The sequence below is a fragment of the Giraffa tippelskirchi genome, chromosome 10, assembly GCF_054371585.1.
Source record: "Giraffa tippelskirchi isolate mGirTip1 chromosome 10, T2T-mGirTip1v1.2.pri, whole genome shotgun sequence".
Lineage (NCBI taxonomy): Eukaryota > Metazoa > Chordata > Mammalia > Artiodactyla > Giraffidae > Giraffa > Giraffa tippelskirchi.
The window spans coordinates 7061360-7082165 of record NC_137284.1 but is presented as its reverse complement, the minus strand read 5'-3'; the positions used below and the strand labels follow the sequence as shown (position 1 = coordinate 7082165).

Here is a 20806-nt window from a genome sequence, read left to right as displayed (position 1 = left end):
GCATCTGAAATCGGGGCCAGAAGCTCAGCTTTGCAGACCTAGTGGGATGGGCGTAGGGGGGGCGGGTTAAGACGAGGAGAACGGAACTGGCTGCACCTCGAGCTCTTGGAACGAGTTGTCCAAGGTCCTCCTTTCCCTCACCTGGGAAACCACTTATTCATGCCTCTTCCCCATGAAGGGGCGGAAACCTGAGACTGTGGTCCTGAAACGTACGCAGAATAGCCAAACCGCGCTCGCAACCGCAGGATTGACCCCTTGATTGCCTTGAGCCTGTCACTTTAAGAAAAACGACGCTATCCTACTTCGACTATTTCTGCCTTTCTGGAGGATGGCTCTCCACAATCTTAAGTGTGAGCTCTGACCCGGAAATAGAGGCAGCTCATGACGTTTGAGGTCCTGCACTGAATAGGTTGGACCTAGAGGGGGGTGTGCCCCCGTAGCGCCGATCTACAGATCGGGTAGCTTTAGCTCAGGCAGGTCCACGCCTCCATTCTTTTCCCCGCCTCTTGTAACACACTGGGAGAGTTTTGCGCCAATTAATTCCGCCGTTACTCGATGGCCATTCAACTATCCCTTGGGTTCCGCCCAGGGGTCGTCCCTAGGCTGGCAACTTTCAGGTGTGCGCATGCGCCCAAGGGCTTTTGCCTTTCGTCCCGTCCCTTCCCCTAGACCCGGACTCCGCGCAAGACCGAAGAGCTCCCCCGCTTCTTATCTTTCCACCACCTCCCTGCGCTTGCGCATTCAAGCCGCCAGGTTTTCCTTTTCCGGGTCCCAACTTGGCTCGTTGGGCGCATGCGCCACTGCAGGTTGGCGGCTCGCAGCTCCTTCTTCCGGCCTCCCCCTTGGGCCGGCTCCCGCAGAAGCGGGGCTAGCGCGGAGCCCAAAGCGAGTGACCTGTGACCCCGGAAGTGGACCTCAGGGTCCCGGGGCTTTCCCCGGGCCGGAACCAAAGGAGCCGTCGCTGCACCCCCGGAGCACCCACCCCCACGCCCACCTCTGGATGCCGCCGACTGGTGCCCGGCCCGTGCCCCGCGCCAGCCTGCCGGCCCGGCCCTCGGGAGCAGTTCTGGGGCGGGGGTGGGGGCCAGGACCCCGCCTCTGATGCGGCTCCACCCCCGCGCCTGGGTCTCACACCGCTGACTGCCCGGCCGGCCCCGCCCCCTGCTCGCACCCTCGCCTCTCCGACCTCTCTCCCCGGTTGGGGGAGACCATGGCGTGAGCGCGAGGCCGGGCCCCGGGGCCCTCGGGCGCCAGGCGGGGCATGGGCCGGGGGCCGCCCCCATGAGGGTCCCGGGAGGAGGGCGCGCGCAGCAGCGGCGGGGCCATGGGGTCGCAGGTATTGCAGATCCTGCGCCAGGGGGTGTGGGCCTCTCTCACCGGCGGTTGGTTCTTCGACCCGCACCAGAGCACCTTCTCCAACTGCTTCCACCTCTATGTCTGGATCTTCCTGCTCACCTTACCTTTCTTGCTGTACATGGTGAGACTCTGCCTCCACCTGTAACTCCCGCCGGGGAAAGGGAGGGCAGATGTCACCGAGGGGTGCAAACTGACAGGGACTCCGGGCTGTGGGAAGGGGACTCACTGCAGAGTTCAGAGTGTGTGGAGGAGAGGCCAGAATTTTCTGGCCAGGGTGACCTTGAGCCCCTCACTTAATGTCTGTCCATTTAGTAGAGAAAAGACAGGTTTCATACTGGTTGTATGCAGGGGTGAGGAAGTCTTCTTGTGAACTTGTGAATCCTAGCCTTGATGGCGGTGGTAGGTCCACCCCTTGTGGGAGCGGGGCTCTGTGAAGAAGGACCTGACTTGCTGCCACCTCCAGGTCCTGCCCCCCAGCTTGATGGTGGCTGGTGTGTACTGCCTTGTGGTGGCTGTCATCTTCGCTACCATCAAGACTGTGAACTATCGGCTGCATGCTATGTTCGACCAGGGCGAGATTGTGGAGAAGCGCAACTCTACCATGGGGGAACCAGAGGAAGACCCCGCCCAGGGGGATGGCAATCTGCCCAGGTGGGCGAGGCAGGGCCTGTGCTGGAAATGGAGGGTTCTGGGTGCTTGGGCCTTGGCATTGGAGGATGGAGAGGGGGCTTAGGGAACATTGCCTCCAAGAGTGGTTGAATATTCCTTGATTGGCTCTGGATTTGTCAGGGGAATCGACGTGGAGGGAGGAGTGATGGGGATGGTGGGAGAGGTGCTGTGTGAGGAGGGGAGGTTAGCTCGAAGCTGATGTTCCTGTGCACTGCTAGAGACCCTGGAGTAGAGATGACCGTATTTCGAAAAGTGAGTTCCACGCCCCCTGTACGCTGTAGCTCTCAGCATTCCGTGTTTGGCTTCAACCAGGTCTCGGTGAGTGGTCCTGGCCCTCAGCCTCCCCTACTCCTCTCCTGGGAGCCTGTCCCCCATGTGGGTATGTCCTGCAGCTACTTTTTTGCCCTGTTGGCTCCTTCAAACTTTTCTCTTACCTGCTCAGGAATTGCTGCCCCGGATAGAGGACTCTGGGCCCCTCAGAGGTAGGTGGCTGCTGTTGAGAACTGAGGTGGCGGTGCAGAATGGGGGCCGGCACACTGATGCCTTGAGGTACTGCTAACGCGTCTGCGGCTGTGCTTGTAGACATCAAGGAGCTGGTGCGGGAGCAGGGCAGCAACAACGTGATTGTGACCTCGGCCGATCGAGAGATGCTGAAGCTAAGCTCACAGGAGAAGCTGAGTGAGTGGGCATGGTTGGCAAGGGCTTGGGGAGAAGACTAGCTGCCATATCTTTGAGTCACCCTAACCTTTGCTTCCCGGGGCTCTCTTAGTCCGCTGAGATGGGACCTCAGTGTCCTGCCCCACTGAGCTCTCAGAACTCGGGGCCATAGGACCCTCTCAGCCATCAGTTCCTGCTATAGAACGCCTTTCTCTAATCCTATGTATTCTTCTCTTCTGACAGTTGGAGACCTTCCCCAGACGCCTCCAGGGGCCGCCCCGGACCCATCTCTCCCCAGCACGGACTCCTCAGAACGTTCTCCCCTGGCTGGAGACGGAGCCCCATGGAGTGGCGGCAGCGTGGCTGACACTCCCATGAGCCCCCTCCTGAAGGGCAGCCTCAGCCAGGAGCTTAGCAAGAGCTTCCTGACCCTGACCCGGCCTGAGCGGGCCCTGGTGAGGACCAGCAGCCGACGGGAACAGCGCCGGGGAGCGGGCGGCTACCAACCCCTGGACCGGCGGGGCTCGGGGGACCCCACACCCCAGAAAGCTGGCTCCTCAGATTCCTGCTTCAGTGGCACTGACAGGGAGACGTTGAGCAGCTTCAAGAGTGAGAAGACCAATTCGACCCACCTGGACAGCCCTCCTGGTGGGCAAGCCCCCGAGGGCAGTGACACAGACCCGCCCTCGGAGGCAGAGCTGCCCGCCTCCCCGGATGCCGGAGTCCCCTCGGATGACACACTGCGCTCCTTCGACACTGTCATAGGAGCAGGGACGCCGCCGGGCCCGCCTGAGCCTCTCCTGGTTGTGCGGCCCAAGGACTTGGCGCTGCTACGGCCCAGCAAACGGCGGCCGCCTGTGCGGAGACACTCCCCCGCCGCTGGCCGGGCCCCTCGGCGGCCGCTGCTGGAAAGCCGGGGCTTCTTCGAGGATGATGACACCAGCGAGGGCAGTGAACTGAGCCCGGCCTCCAGCCTCCGGTCCCAGCGCCGCTACAGCACTGACAGCTCCTCCTCCACTTCGTGCTATTCCCCTGAGAGTTCTCAGGGGGCCGCTGGGGGACCCCGAAAACGACGGGCCCCCCACGGGGCTGAGGAGGGGATGGCTGTGCCCCCTAAGCGGCCCTATGGGACCCAGAGGACGCCTAGTATTGCCAGCGCCAAAACGCACGCCCGCGTGCTGAGCATGGACGGGGCAGGGGGGGATGTCCTGCGGGGTCCCCTGGCCGGCTCCAAGGCTGAGCTGGAGGCCCAGGCGGGGGTGGAGCTGGCTGCCGGTGAGCCCGCTGTGCTGCCCACCGAGGCCCGCAGGGGACCTGCTGCCAACCAGCCTGGCTGGCGCGGGGAGCTGCAGGAGGAAGGTGCGGTGGGGGGAGGTGAGTGCGGGCTGGCGAGGGCGGACTGGGGAGGGGCGGGGGTTGGGGCAAGGGGCAGCTGGAGGGGGGCCTGCTCAGCCTCTGGCAGCAGGTGGACGTGGACACGGCCGTCTAGCGACGTCGTCTGCTGGGTGCCCCAGATAAGCAGGGCTGAGCGGAGAGTAGGCCGAGGCAGAGACCTCAGGCACCAGGCTCCAATGCTGAAGTTAGCATTTGAGCCTCTTCTCTTTGAGGTCTGTCTGTAGCCATGCTTATCCTCCTGGGCTACCAGCGGAGCGGAGCAGGTCGTGGTCTTATTCCCGGAGGTGGAAACTGTGGCCTGAGTGGTTAGGTGACCTGGCGGGGTCACAAAGGCAGGATGTGGTTGGACTAGGCCTGACCTTTGGCTCCACACAGGAGCACCTGCGTCTCCCCGCCGCCCGCCCCTGGGCTGCCTACTCCTTTGTCACTTACACTCCGGGGGGCCTCTCTCTGGGCAGCTGCCGAGGAGACTGGCAAGCGGGACCGCTCGAGCAGCGTGAGGCGGGCACAGGCCATCCGGAGGCGGCACAATGCTGGCAGCAACCCCACCCCCCCGGCTTCGGTCATGGGCTCGCCACCCAGGTGAGCACCAGCTGGCTGCCTGGGGTGGGGGGGTGGGGGCCCGCTGGCTCCGAGTGCTGCTGACAGCCCATGGCCTGCCCCCTCCCCAGCAGCCTGCAGGAGGCTCAGCGGGGCCGCGCAGCCTCCCACTCCCGGGCTCTGACGCTGCCCTCGGCCCTGCACTTCGCTTCCTCGCTGCTGCTCACCAGGGCCGGCGCCAATGTGCATGAGGCCTGCACCTTCGATGACACCTCCGAGGGTGCCGTGCACTACTTCTACGACGAGAGCGGTGAGCCCCTCCCTGCGTCCAGTGGCCGAGCCTTTGGCCCAGCCTCTTCCCCCCCTCCCTGCTGAGGGCCATCGTCCCTGGAGTTGCACCCTTGGTGCCCCGGGGCTAGGTTGCTATCTGGAGAACCCAGCACAGGGTTTTCCTCAGGTGGGTTGGGCCTCGGTGCTCCTGTCCCTGACAGGCTGCCTGGTGTCCCACACCTGTCTGTGCCCCAGGTGTGCGGCGTTCCTACACCTTTGGCCTGGCTGGAGGCGGCTATGAGAACCCCGTGGGGCAGCAGGGGGAGCAGGCAGCCAACGGAGCCTGGTGAGTCTCCAAGCTCAGGCTCTCCCAGCCGAGTGGCTGGTGGGCTGTCATTTCTGGGGAGTTTTCTCCCTTCTTTCTTTGGGCAGGAGAGGAGGGTGGGTGGCAGCGAGGGGCATGGAGGGATCCCTGCAGTGATCCTTTGGGTCCCTGGCTCCATGGCACTTCCAAGCACGAGGCTCCAGGGCCCTCTTGGAGGCCCAGGGTCTGGGAGGGAGGCCCTTCTGTGACCTGTCTTCTCTTGATACCCTTGTGCCTCTTCTGGGTATTTGAGCAGTTCCCTCGGGCCCCTAGTTGTGGCCTGGCCTTGGCCTCAACCCTGTTTCATTCCTGGGCTCACTCACAGCCTAGACCCTCACCTCTGCTGTTCCCACAGGGACCGCCACTCGCATTCCTCCAGCTTCCACTCAGCTGACGTCCCAGAGGCCACCGGTGGCCTGAACCTGCTGCAGCCGCGGCCCGTGGTCCTGCAGGGCATGCAGGTGCGCCGAGTGCCCCTGGAGATCCCGGAGGTGAGAAGCCAGCATTGGGGACGGACCTGCAGGAGGGGGTGGGGGATGGGCCACAAGGCGCTTCCCCAGGCCCCAGGAGGGCCAGGTTGCCCTGAGCGAGGGCTCCAGGGGCCCTAAGGTGGCTGTCCTGACCTTTGATGGCCAGCACAGGGTGCCAGAATGTGAATGACTTAAGTTGCTTAGTTATTTACTCAGTAAACGTGTCTGGAGTAGTTTCTTTACCCTGGAGGGGCCCGCAGTTAGTGGGGACAGTGCAGTGGCACCCGCAGAGGGGACAGTTGAGATCACCTGACAGTGGCAGTGGGTCACTTGAGGCACGCTGGTCGAGCTTGTCTGTTTCAGCAGAGTTAGTAAGAGCACCTCCTTTTGTTCTTGAAAGTGTCCTGGTGTGGACGACAACTTATGTAACTGGTCAGGAAATGACAGAAATGTTAGGATTGTGTAAGGCACAGATTCAGAGCTTACAGAACAATCGTGAGAGTAGTGCCCTCACAGGCAGGGCCACAGAGAGACCAAGGGCAGCGCCCGGAAGCCGCACATGCCCCTTCCTGATGTGCTTGTTCTCCTTCCCCGTCACGTGGGAGAGCAGTGCAGTCCTCACACAGGCGCAGTCTCCTCCGGAGGCAGGGGCTGTGCTGTGGTGGCTCTCCTTGTGTCTCCGGAGCCTGGCACAGGACAGGCTCATGGATGTGTCCTGTAAACACTTGTTGACTTAAACACCCAAGAAGCCCAGAGAGGTTAAGTAGTCAGCCCAGGCCTCACAGCACTGGCATTAACACCCAGGCCTGCCCTTAGGGCCAGCCCTCCGTGTGCTCCAGGGTAGGGTGGTCAGAGTGACTGATGGCCACGTCTGGGCAAAGGGTGGCATTTGTGCTGGCTCCCGAAGAGTAAGGTGGATTTCATCAACCCCAGGAAGAGGCCAGAGATGCCTCCTGAGTGGGGAAGACAGACACAGGAGCTGGTAACCCTGGCCCTTGGCAGCCCCCACAGCCGTTGAGCCATATCCTGGGAAGCTGGAGAAAGGAGCAGGCCCTGAGGTGGAGGGTCAGGGCAGGCTGTGGGGCCGCTAGATGATAGGGACTTTCTGTGTAGACCAGCCAGTGTGTGCCAGGGGGTGGCGTGGATGGCAGTGGGTCAGAGCTAATGGCCAGTGTGTGCCAGGGGGTGGTATGGACCACGGTGGCGAGGGGGTGGGGCTGATGTCCACTGTGTGCCAGGGGGTGGCGTGGACCGCGGTGGTGGGGGGTGGGGCTGATGGCCGCGGCCGTGGGGACCGCAGTTTGACCTACTGGACCAGGACTCCCTGCACGAATCCCAGGAGCAGACGCTGATGGAGGAGGCGCCGCCCCGGGCCCAGCACAGTTATAAGTACTGGCTTCTTCCTGGCCGCTGGACCTCTGTGCGCTACGAGCGGCTCGCCCTGCTGGCACTGCTGGACCGGTGAGTACTCAGCCTCTCAGCCTCCAGTCCTCTGTCGTTCCTGGCCCCAGGCCTTCCAGACTCTGGGAATGTGTGGAGGCCGTCATGGCCACAGAGAGCCTAACTGCTGGGTTACTGAGGGTGTGTGGAGGGCTGGAATTTGCAGTGGGATTCCTTTAGGTTCTTCAGGGGCAAACGGTTGGCCTGATGGGGGGGTGCTCTGGTCATTCCTCTCTCAAAATTTTGCCGGAGAGAGACGTTGCTCCTATGCAGTGTGTCTTTTTTTGATTTGCTTCTGTGTTAGATTCAATTAAATTGAATCCTATATAGCCTAAAAAGCCAGCAAATCGTCTGTCTTAGCTCTCCTTTTTTTCTGAGAAGAAACTGAGGCCCAGAAAGGCAGAGAGGTCAGGTGATGTTTCTTGTCTGGGTGGCTTCCTGCGCTCTGGATTTCTCCCAGCACAGTGAGCCATGCTTTGGGGGAGCGGGAGGCGGATCGGTCAGATCCCAGAGTGGGTGACCCCTGAGGTCTCCGGGTCTAAAGGGGACAGAGCCTGGGGTTGGGTGCAGGGTAGCAGCGAGCTGGCTTCCTGGAGCAGGTGCAGCCTGGTCCTGCCCAAGGTTATAGCTCCAGATACTCAGGATGATGGCGTGAGCGCCAGCCCGAATGTGGGTCTTTGTGGCTGGGTCCTGTCCCCCACCCCCACCCCCTAATCCCTTGCCCCGCCAGTACGGGAGGAGGTAGGCGTGCTCTGACCCGGCGGTCTCTCCAGGACGCGCGGGCTGCTGGAGAACATCCTCGGTGTCGGCCTGAGCAGCCTCGTTGCCTTCCTGGGCTACCTGCTGCTGCTCAAGGGCTTCTTCACGGACATCTGGGTCTTCCAGTTCTGCCTGGTCATCGCCTCCTGCCAGTATTCCCTGCTGAAGGTCAGGCCTGGCTTCCTGGGTCTCCTCCCTCTCCTCCCACGACCCCTCTTGAGGGGGTCGAGCTAGAAAGCAGATAAGATGCTTCAGGTCCCCTGTAACCACCACCCTCCCCGCCCCATCCAACAAATGAAGGAACTGAGGCTCAGAATAGTTGAAGAGGGAGTCCTGTCCTGGTCCCTCATAATGCCCCGGAAGTGGAATCGAGCAGGTCCCAGGCCTCTGACCCTCCCGTGGGCGAGGCTTTCGTCACCAGTGTAGCTCCTGTCTCTTCCAGAGCGTGCAGCCGGATGCCGCCTCCCCCATGCATGTGAGTACAGCAGAGTGCGTCTCCCCGCAAGGCCCGGGCCTGGGCGGGGCTGAAACCCTCACCATTCCCTGTTGCCTCCAGACCCCTGATCCTTCTGCCCCCACCCTGCCAAGCTCTTTTGGACCCAGGGCCAGGCCCGGGGCACGTGAGCATGCGTTTGCCAGTAGGGCGTTCAGTGAGGGAGGCGCGGCTCCTCACAGGCCCCCTCCCCAGGGCCACAATTGGGTGATCGCGTACAGCCGGCCCGTCTACTTCTGCATCTGCTGTCTGCTCATCTGGCTGCTGGATGCCCTGGGCTCTGCGCAGCCCTTCCCGCCTGTCTCCCTCTACGGCCTCACACTGTTCTCCGCCTCCTTCTTCTTTTGTGCCCGTGACGTGGCCACTGGTAAGGCCGGGTAGGGTTGAGGTTGCCAGCGGGTAGGGGGGAGCGAGGCCCTAAGGGTGGGCCGGGGTAGGGGGCAGCCGGCAGACTGACTGGGCCTCTGCTTCCCCTCCTTGCCAGTGTTCACCTTGTGCTTCCCGTTCGTCTTCCTCCTGGGCCTCTTGCCCCAAGTGAACACCTGCCTCATGTACCTGCTGGAGCAGATAGACATGCACGGCTTTGGGGGCACAGGTATGGAGCCCAGGGCGGGGTTCAGGGGTGAGGAGGCCGTGCAGGGCCATGGGTCTGTGAGGCTGTGAGGGCTATGAGGCTATACGACTATGGGTCTAGCGCTTCGCTGAGGCTTCTCTGAGTTTACATAGAAGATTCTAAGAGCCCATCTCTTCTCCTCCCTCCTCCACCCCTCCCGTCTCCTCCCCTGGCAAGTGGTTTAAACCTGAGAATGCCAGAAGTCCTGCAGGTCTCTCTGGGCTGGGGGAGCAGAGAACAGTGGGCTCGGCCCCGAATCCAAGGGAGGTTAGCCCCTGGAAGTTGAGGGGCAGTGGGGGCAGTGCCGCGGGGGCTGGCAGGTGGGATCTGGGCTTTACTTGCTGTCGCTCGCCTTGCAGCTGCCACCAGCCCCCTGACCGCTGTCTTCAGCCTCTCCCGCAGCCTGCTGGCTGCTGCCCTGCTCTACGGTTTCTGCCTCGGGGCCATCAAGGTACGGATGACCTGTTGGGGGGCTGGGAGGCATCCAGAGCCAGGGGTTGTTGGGATGGGGCTGTGAATTACACTCCGCAGTGGCTTTACCCCGGGGTTGGGGGGGCACCCTCACCCCTTGACCAGCGTGGCTCTCCCCCCAGAGTCCTTGGCCAGAGCAGCACGTCCCTGTCCTCTTCTCCGTCTTCTGCGGCCTCCTGGTGGCATTGTCCTACCACCTGAGCCGGCAGAGCAGTGACCCCACTGTGCTCTGGTGGGTGCCTGTGTGGACCTGTCTGCGTGTGCACGTGTGTCTGTGTGTCTACCTGTGCATGGCAAGGGTTGGGGGGGTCTGCGCATGTGCCTGCCACCACCTGACCCCAGGGCCTGTGGGAGGAGGGGCAGCCTCCCAGACCCAGGCCCCTGACTCTTCTCACGGCCCTACCCGCCAGGTCTCTGGTCCGGAGCAAGCTCTTCCCCGAGCTGGAGGAGCGGAGCTTGGAGACCGCCCGTGCCGAGCCGCCAGACCCACTGCCAGAAAAGATGCGCCAGTCAGTGGTAAGCGCCCGGAGTCTCGGGGTCTAGTCTTGGGGGGAAGGGTATGCTCAGCCACCGGTGGTGGCAGCACCCACGCAGGTGTTTCCTGACTCTGCAGCGCGAGGTCCTGCACTCCGACCTGGTGATGTGTGTGGTGATTGCCGTGCTCACCTTTGCCATCAGCGCCAGCACCGTCTTCATTGCCCTGAAGGTTTGTGGGGCACAGGCCAGCCCTCTCTCCCACTCAGGTCTTTGCCAGAGCCCGAATGCCCCGAGGGCTGGGCGGCCATGGCCTCACGTCCTTCTTGGGCCCTGGTTGACCTGCACCAGGCGGCCCCATTGCTGAGCCTCCCCTTCTTCTTGCAGTCCGTGCTGGGTTTTGTGTTGTACACGCTGGCGGGGGCCGTGGGCTTCTTCACACATTACCTGCTGCCACAGCTCCGCAAACAGCTGCCCTGGTTCTGCCTGTCGCAGCCCGTGCTGAAGCCCCTGGAGTACAGCCAGTACGAAGTCCGAGGTGAGTGCCTCCTGCCGGGCTGGGGCCCTCCACCCCTCCTGCCTTTCCGTATAGGAGCTCGGACCTCTCAGCTCAGGGTGCCAGCAGGGGGCAGCCTGTGCCCACCCGCCCCGTCCACGCTGGCATGGGCCCTGCGGCCCCTTCACTGCCCTCTGTACCCTCTCCTGTGCCCTGCTCAGTCCCTGCCTCACTCTCGCCCTGCCCACTCTGCCCTTTTCCTGCCCGCTTTGTGAACTCTGAGGAGGTAGAAGTAGAACTCCAGGAGGTGTTGTTGAGAAATACAGACTGGTTCTTAATGAACTAGACCAGCTCAGTGCACACTGAATTGTGCAACACAGACACCCTGGAGCTTGTATCTGAAAACCTGGATTTGTGGTGCGAAGGTCTGCGTGCTTGTTTTTCTTGGACAGTGAAGGATTTTGTTTACTGGGCCAGCATCTCCATGTGGCTACAGTCACCTTGAGCCAGTGACAGGGGCCTGGTCCGAAGGACCCTGTGACTGAGGGTCGCTGTAAACTTGGGCCTCACCCAACCTGTCCTGAGTCGTGTGGGCACCGGGGGTGTTGTCATCATCCTTTATTTCGCAGACAGCCGAATGGGCAGAGCATCTGCCCTGAGCCCCCAACACACCCTGCCTGGGCCTCATCGCCCTCATTTGATTTGCCGAAGAGCAACACACCCCAGCTGCTCAGAAATTCTAGGGGCCCAGAACTCCACACCCCCACATCCTGAGCTTTGCCCTCCTGCCAGCTTCCCTTGGAGAGCACGCCTGTCCTCCCCTGCGCCTGGAGGAGGGTGTGGAGGGCCCGGAGCTCAACAGCAGTCCCACCTTCCTGCCCATGGTTGCAGGTGCTGCCCAGGTGATGTGGTTTGAGAAGCTGTACGCCGGCCTGCAGTGCGTGGAGAAGTACCTCATCTACCCGGCCGTGGTGCTCAACGCCCTCACGGTGGACGCTCACATGGTCGTCAGCCACCCAGACAAGTTCTGCCTCTAGTGAGGACTGCCAGCCCCCTGGTCATCCCACCATCTACCTGCCCCAGTAACCCAGGGGGAAACTGAGTCCCCTTGGCCAGCAAGCTTAAGTAGGCCCCCAGCTCCTGACACCCTTTCCAGTGAAGCACCTGCCTCCTCAGGAGCAGACGTGTCCCTCCAGTACACCTGAAGTTGGGGGGGGTTAGTGACCTCTTCAGGGAGCAGAGACGAAGGTTGCTGGCCCAAAAGAGCCGGGCCCTGCCCAGCAGAGCCCAGGCCAAAGCCTGCAAGGGGTGGGCAGCCACCCCCACTGCCGGGCCCCTAAACCCTGCCTCTCGCCCACAGCTGCCGGGCGCTGCTTATGACCGTGGCTGGGCTGAAGCTGCTGCGTTCGGCTTTCTGCTGCCCGCCCCAGCAGTACCTGACCCTGGCCTTCACTGTTCTGCTCTTTCACTTCGACTACCCGCGCCTCTCCCAGGGCTTCCTGCTCGACTACTTCCTCATGTCCTTGCTCTGCAGCAAGGTGAGCTGGGGGCCGCGCCACAGCCCTGGGGGCAGACCTCTCCCGCCTCAGTGCGGTAGACCCTCCCCGGACCGTGGAGGGGGCCCCTCTGGGGGCCTTGGCAACAGCTCCTCACAGGGCGGTGAGCAGGCTGAGGTTTAGAGATCATAAGTGATTTTCCTCAGCTTTCCTGGAGAGCTGGTGGTCAGCCGGGATGTGAACAAAGGGCTGGTCCCCGGCTCTGTATTGGAGGCTTGCAGCGGTGCCCACGGGGGACCCCAGCACAGGCCTGAGCGTTCACCTCACTCCCGTGAGCATTCTGGTCTGGTTTCTGGCCTGGCCCAGGATGATGGAGATCAGGACGTATTCCCCTCTGAGGGCAGGGCCTGTGATGTCTCAACTTTTGGTATCACAGCTGCATCACCAAGAGTGGCATAGCCTGAGCAAATCATGTATCTGTTTTACCTTGTCTGAACCTCAGTTTTCCCATCTGGGAAGTGGGACAATGATAGGAGGCTTCCAGGATGATTATATGAATTAAATAGCTAATGTCTCCTTGGGTGCTTTGTCTGGGGCTACTAATGGTGTCGGAAGTCCCGGAGGTCTGAGTGGGCACTTGGTGGGCCCCCTTCTCTGTGAGCAGTCCGTGTGTCTCTCACCTTCTCCCCTCTCCACCCCTGCAGCTGTGGGACCTGCTGTACAAGCTGCGTTTCGTGCTGACCTACATCGCGCCCTGGCAGATCACCTGGGGCTCAGCTTTCCATGCTTTTGCCCAGCCGTTCGCCGTGCCACGTACCCAGCCTGCCGCTTGTGGCCCGGGTCGGGGTGTGAAGGGAGGGCCGTTGCCCGGATAGGGGAGCTCCAGGCGGGCTGGCAGGGATGGAGGGGTCGTGAGGGAGGCCGGGGAGGGTTCTGCGTGCCTGCCACCTCCTTGACTCGCACCCAGACTCGGCCATGCTGTTCGTTCAGGCCCTGCTCTCCGCACTCTTTTCCACGCCTCTCAACCCGCTGCTGGGCAGCGCTGTCTTCATCATGTCTTACGCGCGGCCCCTCAAGTTCTGGGAACGTGACTACAAGTGGGTCTCCTGGGACAGAGGCGGGTGCCCTGTGGGACCCTGAGGGGGACTGGCGGGGAGTGGGCGGCTGGACAGGGCAGATTACCAGGAGATTGGATGGAGATTGGAGGCTGGGCTGTGGGGAATGACACCGTGGGCTTCAGTGAGGTGGCTGACACACAGGGGACACAGCTTGAGCCAGGCTGAGGCCTGGGGCTCACACCCTGGGCTTCCTGGCTGTGTGGTGCCCCTGGGGGAGTCCCCTCACGTCTGTGAATGTTAACCTCCCAGTCACGGAGCTCTCGTGGCGTCTGCCTCAGCATGGGGGTGCAAGCCCAGAGGGACGTGGTAGAGGGTGGTGGGAACTGTCACCTGAGCCTGGGGCAGCCTTGCCCTCTTGGCCACCTGTGTGTCGCCCTGTCTGAACAGCACTAAACGCGTGGATCATTCCAACACCCGTCTGGTCACTCAGCTGGACCGGAACCCCGGTGTGTACCCGGCCATCGGGGGCTTTGGGGCAGGGCCGCCCTGGGGAGGGAGCCTTGCTCACTCGTCATGTCCATCTGTCCATCCATCCTGGGTCCCAGGCGCTGACGACAACAACCTCAACTCGATCTTCTACGAGCACTTGACCCGCTCGCTGCAGCACACACTGTGTGGGGACCTGGTGCTGGGCCGCTGGGGCAACTATGGCCCCGGCGACTGCTTCGTCCTGGCCTCCGACTACCTCAACGCCCTGGTCCACCTCATCGAGGTTGGCAACGGCCTCGTCACTTTCCAGCTGCGTGGCCTCGAGTTTCGGGGTGAGCCGCAGGGTGCCACCATTGTCAGTGTGTGAGGGCCAGACCCTAACCCTGCTCTACCCCGGTTTGCTGGGGCCCTTGAGCAAAGCACTCTCTCCTATGGGCCCCACGGGCTGGGTTTCCTAGTCTGAGCCTTGAGGCGGCAGGCTTTCTTTGGCCTGGCCCCGGCCCTGCCCTGACTGTGTCAGGTCTGTAGTGAACAGGCTGCTCTGGTGGAAGCTCCTGCCCGGGGCTCCTGCTGGCCTGCTCTGTGGACTCAGGCCTGGCCCAGGTTGGGGCCCACACATAAGCCCTGGGGAGTGAGCCAGCTCCTGGCCCTCAGGAAGGTGTACCTGGCAGGTACCAGCTTCAGAAGAGGCCCCTGAGTGCAGAGAGGCTCAGAGCAGCACGATCCTGAGCCTGTCTTCGCCTCTATAAGTGAGGGACCTGACCCTGTCCATCCCATCACTGCCACTGTGGTCCCACCCCACCATGGCCACCGGGAGTTAGGAGGAGAAAGGGGCTCATTTGTTCATCTGTTCACTGAGTAACGGGGATGCCCGTCGCCTCCAGGGGAGGGGCCTGGGCACTCTGGGGAGGAGGCAGGCGGGGATGTCCCCGTGTCCCCTGACTGGCCCCCGTCCCTGCAGGTACATACTGCCAGCAGCGGGAGGTGGAGGCCATCACCGAGGGCGTGGAGGAAGACGAGGGCTGCTGCTGCTGCGAGCCGGGCCACCTGCCGCGGGTCCTGTCCTTCAATGCGGCCTTCGGGCAGCGGTGGCTGGCCTGGGAGGTGACGGCCAGCAAGTACGTGCTAGAGGGCTACAGCATCAGCGATAACAACGCCGCGTCCATGCTGCAGGTGTTCGACCTCCGCAAGATCCTCGTCACCTACTACGTCAGGGTAGGAGGGGGAGGCTGGGTGGCTGGGGCCCCATGCTCAGGGCTCACCGGTCAGGAGCTTCCCGAAGGCCACCTTCTGGGTCTCCAGGATCCTGCTCTGCCCAAGGGAAGCTGGGGCCTCAGAGAGTGTAAGCATCTTCCAAAGCATCACTGCCGGACAGCGGGCCTCTGAGGCGCCTGTGACTCTGCCTGTGGGGGCCCTGGGGTGGGGACCCTCTGTTACCCCCTCCAGGAGGCTCCCATGGGGCGGTGAGTACTGGGGGCCAGTGGCCAGCACCTACACAGATCCTCTCTGGGCTTCGGTCCTGGGAGGGGCATTGCTGATGCCCACCTTCCAGACCACCAGCTCCTCCCCATGCCCCACCAGCACAGAGAGACAGTAAAGCTAACCGTGGTGGCCTTAACACAGGTTTTGGAGCAGCTGCCAAGCAGCGGTGCTTGGCAAGGGGTGGGATCTGCCAGGCACCTCTTCTGAGCTGGGTGAAGCCCACCACACCTTGCAGGAGACATGCTGCTGCCTTAGATGAGGAAAGTGCCTTGCCTGAGATCCCAGCATCAGGAGGAAGTGCCAGAGCTAGGCTTAGCCCGGGCTGGGCCTCCCTGTCTCAACCTGGGCCCTCCAAGCCAGGCCTGAGGGGCTCAAGGCCTGTTGTAGGGCAAGGGGTTGGGGAGGCACTGTGTGGGGTCCCAAGGGAGCCCTGGACTGGGTTCTGGGATGCCTGCGATGTCGTTTTCTTTGCCTTCGTTTAGCCCTTTGAGAAGTAGGGATTCTTGCAGTTCTGTGAGGTGGCAGGAATGATGAGGGTGCCACAGGAGTGGGGTGAATCAGGGTCCCAGTCAGGTCCCCTCATGCTCTCTTAGCATCTGCCCTGCGGCTTGTCGTGGGCCCAGAAGGACAGGCGGCTTGTTGGGGTCCACAGAACCTGCTCACCTGAGGTTCTCTCTCGGGTGGTCCTGTGCTCCCAGCTGATCCTTGCTGCCAGTGGATGCCCCCTCTGTGTCACTTGTCAGAGAAACTACTTTCTCAGATGTTTTTTCCCATGCCCGCCCTCATTCCTAGGGAAGAACTTATACTGTGGCCATTTTGCCCAGGTTCTTGGCCCCCCACGTCCTACCAGAGCCACCCTTCTGGACTCCCTGTTGCCGAGATGCCCCCTGTTCACGGCCAGCTGCACCAGCCTCCGCAGCTCTGGGTTCCCCACTCTTCCCCCAGGCAGAAGGCCACCCCACATTGACTCCATCCAGGGCAGCACACAAGATCCCATAACCTGATTGGCTGCCAACTGTCAGCCTCAGACTGCCCATCCATCGTGTCTGTAGCAGCCGCATACTGTCCAAAAGCACCTCTCCATTCGCCCACGCCCCTGCTTAGAAACCAGCAGAATCTGTCTTTTTTAAATAGGTATTTTATTATTTCCTTGGCCGAGTCAGGTCTTAGTTGTGGCTCGAGGGATCCTCATTGCGGCACGCAGCCTCTCTAGTTGTACATGGGCTCAGTAGTTGTGGCACGTGGGCTTAGTTGCCCAACCAGAGATGGAACCCACATCCCCTGCAATGCAAGGCGGATTCTTAACCACTGAAGTCCCCAGCAGATTCTCTTAAGGGGTCCAGGAGCCCCTGGCTTGGGTACAGATGCTGTGCCTCTTTCTTTTGAGGGGAAGTCCTGTGGCCATCACACTTAACGCTTTCTTGAGGGACCTGTGACCTAAGCACCTGCCACAGGCAGCACCCTTCAGTGGATGCTCCGTAAGGAGGGGTGCTTCCTGTCAGCTTTCCCCTTCCTCGTCCCTGACCGAGAGAAGGAGCAGACAGGCCTGTGTGGCTTCAGGGAGCTGAGATGGGAGAGGGGACGGGTGTCCTGGGAAGCTGACTTCAGCGCAGTCTAAGGCAGAAGCCTCTCTCTTTTTGGTCCGACCACATAGCTTGAGGGATCTTAGTTCCCCAAACAGAGATCGAACCCAGGACCTCTGCAGTGAAAGTGCGGAGTCCTAACCACTGGACAACCAGGGAACTCACGGGGAGAAGCCTCTGTACCCTGATGCTGTCTCTCCTAGTGGCCAGGGCGTGGGCGCACCTCCAGTCACTGACCCCTGCCCTCTCTTTACAGAGCATCATCTACTACGTGAGCCGCTCTCCAAAGCTGGAGGCCTGGCTGAGCCACGAAGGCATCGCGATGGCCCTGCGTCCCGTGCGGGCACCTGGCTACGCTGACTCCGACCCCACCTTCTCTCTGAGCGTGGATGAGGACTACGACCTTCGCCTCTCTGGCCTCTCGCTGCCCTCCTTCTGCGCCGTGCACCTGGAGTGGATCCAGTACTGTGCCTCCCGGCGCGGCCAGGTCCGGCCACCACCACCCTGGGGCTGCCCTCTCCCCCTCAGCCTCCTTCCTCCCTGTGCGGGTTCTTCTCATCCTCAGCCTCCCTTGGCCTGGGCCCCAGCCCCTGCCCCAAGTTCCCTGTGCCAGGTCTGAGCTGGGCTCTGGGGACGGGGGTCCTTGTGCCGCAGCCTGTGGACCAGGATTGGAACTCGCCGCTGGTCACGCTGTGTTTTGGCCTGTGTGTGCTGGGCCGCCGGGCCCTAGGGACCGCCTCACACAGCATGTCTGCCAGGTGAGTGCCCAGCCCATCCTGTTGCCCTCCCCTCCTCTACCTCCTGACAAGCTCTGGGCCTGTGGCTGCAGCCCCCAGGGCCACATCAGTCCTTCCTTCAGTGCGGCTCCTCTCCCCATGGGACCTCGCCTGCTCCTCACCACCACACTGTGAGGGACACGGGCAGAGACTGACCTCCTTGTCAAGATGGGGAAACTGAGGCCCACTGTGAGGAGCAGGCTGCCCTCTGACCCCTGCACACAGAGCCAGCGCTGAGGAGCCCCAGCACACCCGATGCATTCACCCCCTCCTCCTCTCCTCCAGCCTGGAGCCCTTCCTCTATGGCCTGCACGCCCTGTTTAAGGGGGACTTCCGGATCACCTCCCCGCGGGACGAGTGGGTCTTTGCTGACATGGACCTGCTTCACCGCGTGGTGGCGCCCGGGGTTCGCATGGCCCTCAAGCTTCACCAGGTGGGCAGAGGTGTGCCAGGCAGGGCGGGCAGGCAGTGAATACGCCACCCAGGGCAGGGGTGGCCCACCTCAGCCCTCCTGTCCTCCCCACAGGACCACTTCACGTCACCGGACGAGTATGAGGAGCCGGCCGCCCTGTACGATGCCATCGCAGCCAACGAGGAGCGGCTGGTCATCTCACACGAGGGCGACCCGGCCTGGCGCAGCGCCATACTCAGCAACACGCCCTCACTGCTGGCGCTGCGCCACGTCCTGGACGACGCCTCAGATGAGTACAAGATCATCATGCTCAACCGGCGCCACCTCAGCTTCCGCGTCATCAAGGTGGGGTCGGCAGCTCACCCCACCCGGCCCTCTTCCTGCCGCGGCCTCCTGACCGCCCCACACGTGTGGCCCCCGCAGGTGAACCGCGAGTGCGTGCGCGGCCTCTGGGCCGGGCAGCAGCAGGAGCTGGTGTTTCTGCGCAACCGCAACCCCGAGCGTGGCAGCATCCAGAACGCCAAGCAGGCGCTCCGCAACATGATCAACTCCTCCTGTGACCAGCCGCTGGGCTACCCCATCTACGTGTCTCCCCTCACCACCTCACTGGCTGGCAGCCACCCTCAGCTGCGGGCGCTGTGGGGCGGCCCCGTCAGCCTGGGCGCCATTGCCCGCTGGCTCCTGCGCAGCTGGGAGAGGTGAGCTCTGACCCCCGCCTCCGCGGTCACAGGGCAGGAAGCAGAGGTTCACAGAGAGGAAGCGGTGCCCTCCAGGGTCTGACTGCGGAAGCACCGGAGCCAGGAGTGAACCCCAAGCTGACCCTCTCAGCCAGAGCCGAAGGTGACCTTTAGCCTGAAGCACCATCGATAATGCCACCCTTAAAAACTCTGTAGGGGCTTCCCTGGTGGTCCAGTGGGCAAGACAGTGTTTCCACCGCAATGGGCATGGGTTTGATCCCTGGTCGGGGAACTAAGATCTCACATGCCTTGCAATGTAACCTTAAAAAAAAAAAAAAACACCCTGTAAAGTAGATGGCAGAATCTTTTAGAAATAGGACTAGGATCTGAGATGTTCGGTGGTCTGTCTTGGGTTGGGGACTTGTGCTTGTGAGGGCATTGCACCCTCCTCCCCCCACCAACCTCCTCTCTGTTTCCCCTCGCCCAGGCTTCACAAGGGCTGTGGTGCCGGCTGCAATAGCGGCGGGAACGTGGATGACTCGGACTGTGGTGGAGGTGGTGGCTTGACCTCCCTCAGCAATAACCCCCCCTTGGCACAACCCACACCTGAGAACACAGCAGGTGAGCAGGCAAGGCCCGGTTGAGCCCGTGAGTGGGAAGAGCAGCCTAGCGACTGAAGTCTGCCCTCTTATCTGTCTCCCACAGGTGCTGGGGACCAGCCCCTCCCACCAGGCCCTGCCTGGGGCCCGAGGCCCTCCCTGAGTGGCTCTGGTGATGGGCGCCCCCCTCCTCTGCTGCAGTGGCCACCCCCTCGGCTCCCTGGACCATCCCCCGCTTCGCCGGCCGCCCCTGAGGGTCCCAGGCCCTCAAGGCCCCCTGGCCCTGGTCTCCTAAGTTCTGAGGGTCCTAGTGGAAAGTGGAGCCTGGGGGGTCGGAAGGGACTAGGGGGATCCGAGGGGGAGCCAGCCTCAGGGAGCCCTAAAGGAAGCACCCCCAAATCTCAGGTAAGGTTCTTCCGGCGGGGTCATGACTGGGCAGCTCAGGTCTGCTCTCCCACCACCAACCTGTCTCCCTTCCCTCAGGCGCCCCTAGACCTCAGCCTCAGCCCGGACGTCAGCACTGAAGCCTCGCCTCCCAGAGCAGTGCAGGACATTCCTTGCTTGGACAGCAGTGCTCCTGAGAGTGGCACGCCCACCGGGGCCCTGGGCGACTGGCCTGCCCCTGCTGAGGAGCGAGAGAGCCCGGCAGCTCAGCCCCTGCTGGAGCATCAGTACTGAGTGGCCTGGTGCCCTCTGGGCCTCAGCCCTGTATTTGGGAACTTGGACCCCCAGCCTCTGGCCCTTTCTGCTGGACCACAGAACCAAGTGGCTTTGGCTTCCACATGTGAACCCTGACCTCTGGCTGCCTTAGCCAGAGCACTGGAACTGAATAGCCCAGACCTCTGACCTTGACTCCTGATCTCTCATCCCTAATCCAGGGCCTGGGCTCCCCAAACTGAGGCAGGCAGCATCCCAATCGGGCCCTAAGAGCCAAACCCATGGGCTGGTCCCGCTTCAAGCCCGTGGCCAGGACTGACTTGGCCCCTCGGCCTGCACCGCCTGCTGGGGTGGCCCTTTGGCCTTGGACTTGGGGCTGAAATGTGGGGAAAGGGGGGTTTCTTTTTCTTTTTTTTTTTTCGTGCTTCGGAGACACCAGAATTAATAACACTATTTTTGATTTTGGTTGGCAGTTTCTTCTATCTGGGGGTGTTTGGGTGGAGGGTAGAAGAGGTGGTCAAGTCAGGGTGGATGAGCACAGAGAGAGGGATGAAGGATGTGGGGCTGGGTTCTGAGGTCAAGGTTAGACCAGGGTGGGGCTCAAGTAGGACTGGATCCTCTTTGCCACAAGCCTGTTCCCTTTTTAAACCTTGACCTTAAGTTCGCAGTTGTTCTGTTTCTCGTGCCAAAACGTTCAAAGATTTCTAGCTGCAATGGCAGGTTCCTACAATTATCAGCCTGACCCTTGGCCAGAGCCTTTCTCTCAGGCTCAGTTTCTCCAGTTGTAAATAAGAGATGACACCTGTCTAAGGCCTTTTAAGAAGACTTGAGACTGTGTGTGTTGAGCAGCGCTTCCAAGTACTCATGAATAGTGGCACTTCCTGAGCACTTGGTGTCTGTGCCCAGGCGGCAGCCCAAAACCAGGCGTCCCGGTTTAGCCCCCAAGTTGGTTTGGAAGGCCGGTACACTTGTTCAGGTTTCTCGGCCAAGGGCTGGAGGCCCGACCGTTTCACGGCTCGCCGAGCCGGACCTGGTTCAGGGCAGGCGCTCCGCCTGCGCCCCGAGCTCACCGCGGCCAGGCCTCGAGTCCCCGCCCGCTGCGCTTCCCGC

The 20806-nt window shown here is 62.1% G+C and overlaps 1 protein-coding gene across 4 annotated transcripts; it reads left to right on the top strand.

The window, feature by feature from the left end:
• The first annotated feature begins 373 nt into the window (after nucleotides 1-373).
• PCNX3 (pecanex 3) lies at nucleotides 374-20160 on the top strand. Of its 4 annotated transcripts, XM_081532363.1 has the most exons (36): nucleotides 813-1024; nucleotides 1301-1477; nucleotides 1820-2007; nucleotides 2244-2343; nucleotides 2468-2507; nucleotides 2608-2703; nucleotides 2926-4056; nucleotides 4536-4659; nucleotides 4752-4927; nucleotides 5143-5233; nucleotides 5607-5742; nucleotides 7022-7182; nucleotides 7935-8088; nucleotides 8363-8395; nucleotides 8609-8780; nucleotides 8898-9008; nucleotides 9386-9477; nucleotides 9620-9729; nucleotides 9908-10013; nucleotides 10111-10203; nucleotides 10359-10509; nucleotides 11359-11503; nucleotides 11828-12005; nucleotides 12668-12776; nucleotides 12931-13060; nucleotides 13469-13527; nucleotides 13627-13842; nucleotides 14472-14725; nucleotides 16832-17062; nucleotides 17230-17333; nucleotides 17637-17784; nucleotides 17878-18108; nucleotides 18187-18461; nucleotides 18928-19061; nucleotides 19146-19444; nucleotides 19523-20160. In XM_081532363.1, exons 1-36 carry the CDS (start codon nucleotides 1001-1003, stop codon nucleotides 19715-19717), a joined length of 6174 nt encoding a protein of 2057 aa, XP_081388489.1. In that variant the 5' UTR covers nucleotides 813-1000; the 3' UTR covers nucleotides 19718-20160. The 4 variants fall into 4 exon arrangements, with proteins under 4 accessions (XP_081388488.1, XP_081388489.1, XP_081388487.1 ...); XM_081532362.1 differs by lacking the exons at nucleotides 813-1024; nucleotides 1301-1477 and adding an exon at nucleotides 374-617 and having other exon boundaries at nucleotides 1834-2007; nucleotides 7061-7182; XM_081532361.1 differs by lacking the exon at nucleotides 813-1024 and having other exon boundaries at nucleotides 1264-1477; nucleotides 4749-4927; nucleotides 7040-7182.
• Nucleotides 20161-20806: the final 646 nt, after the last annotated feature.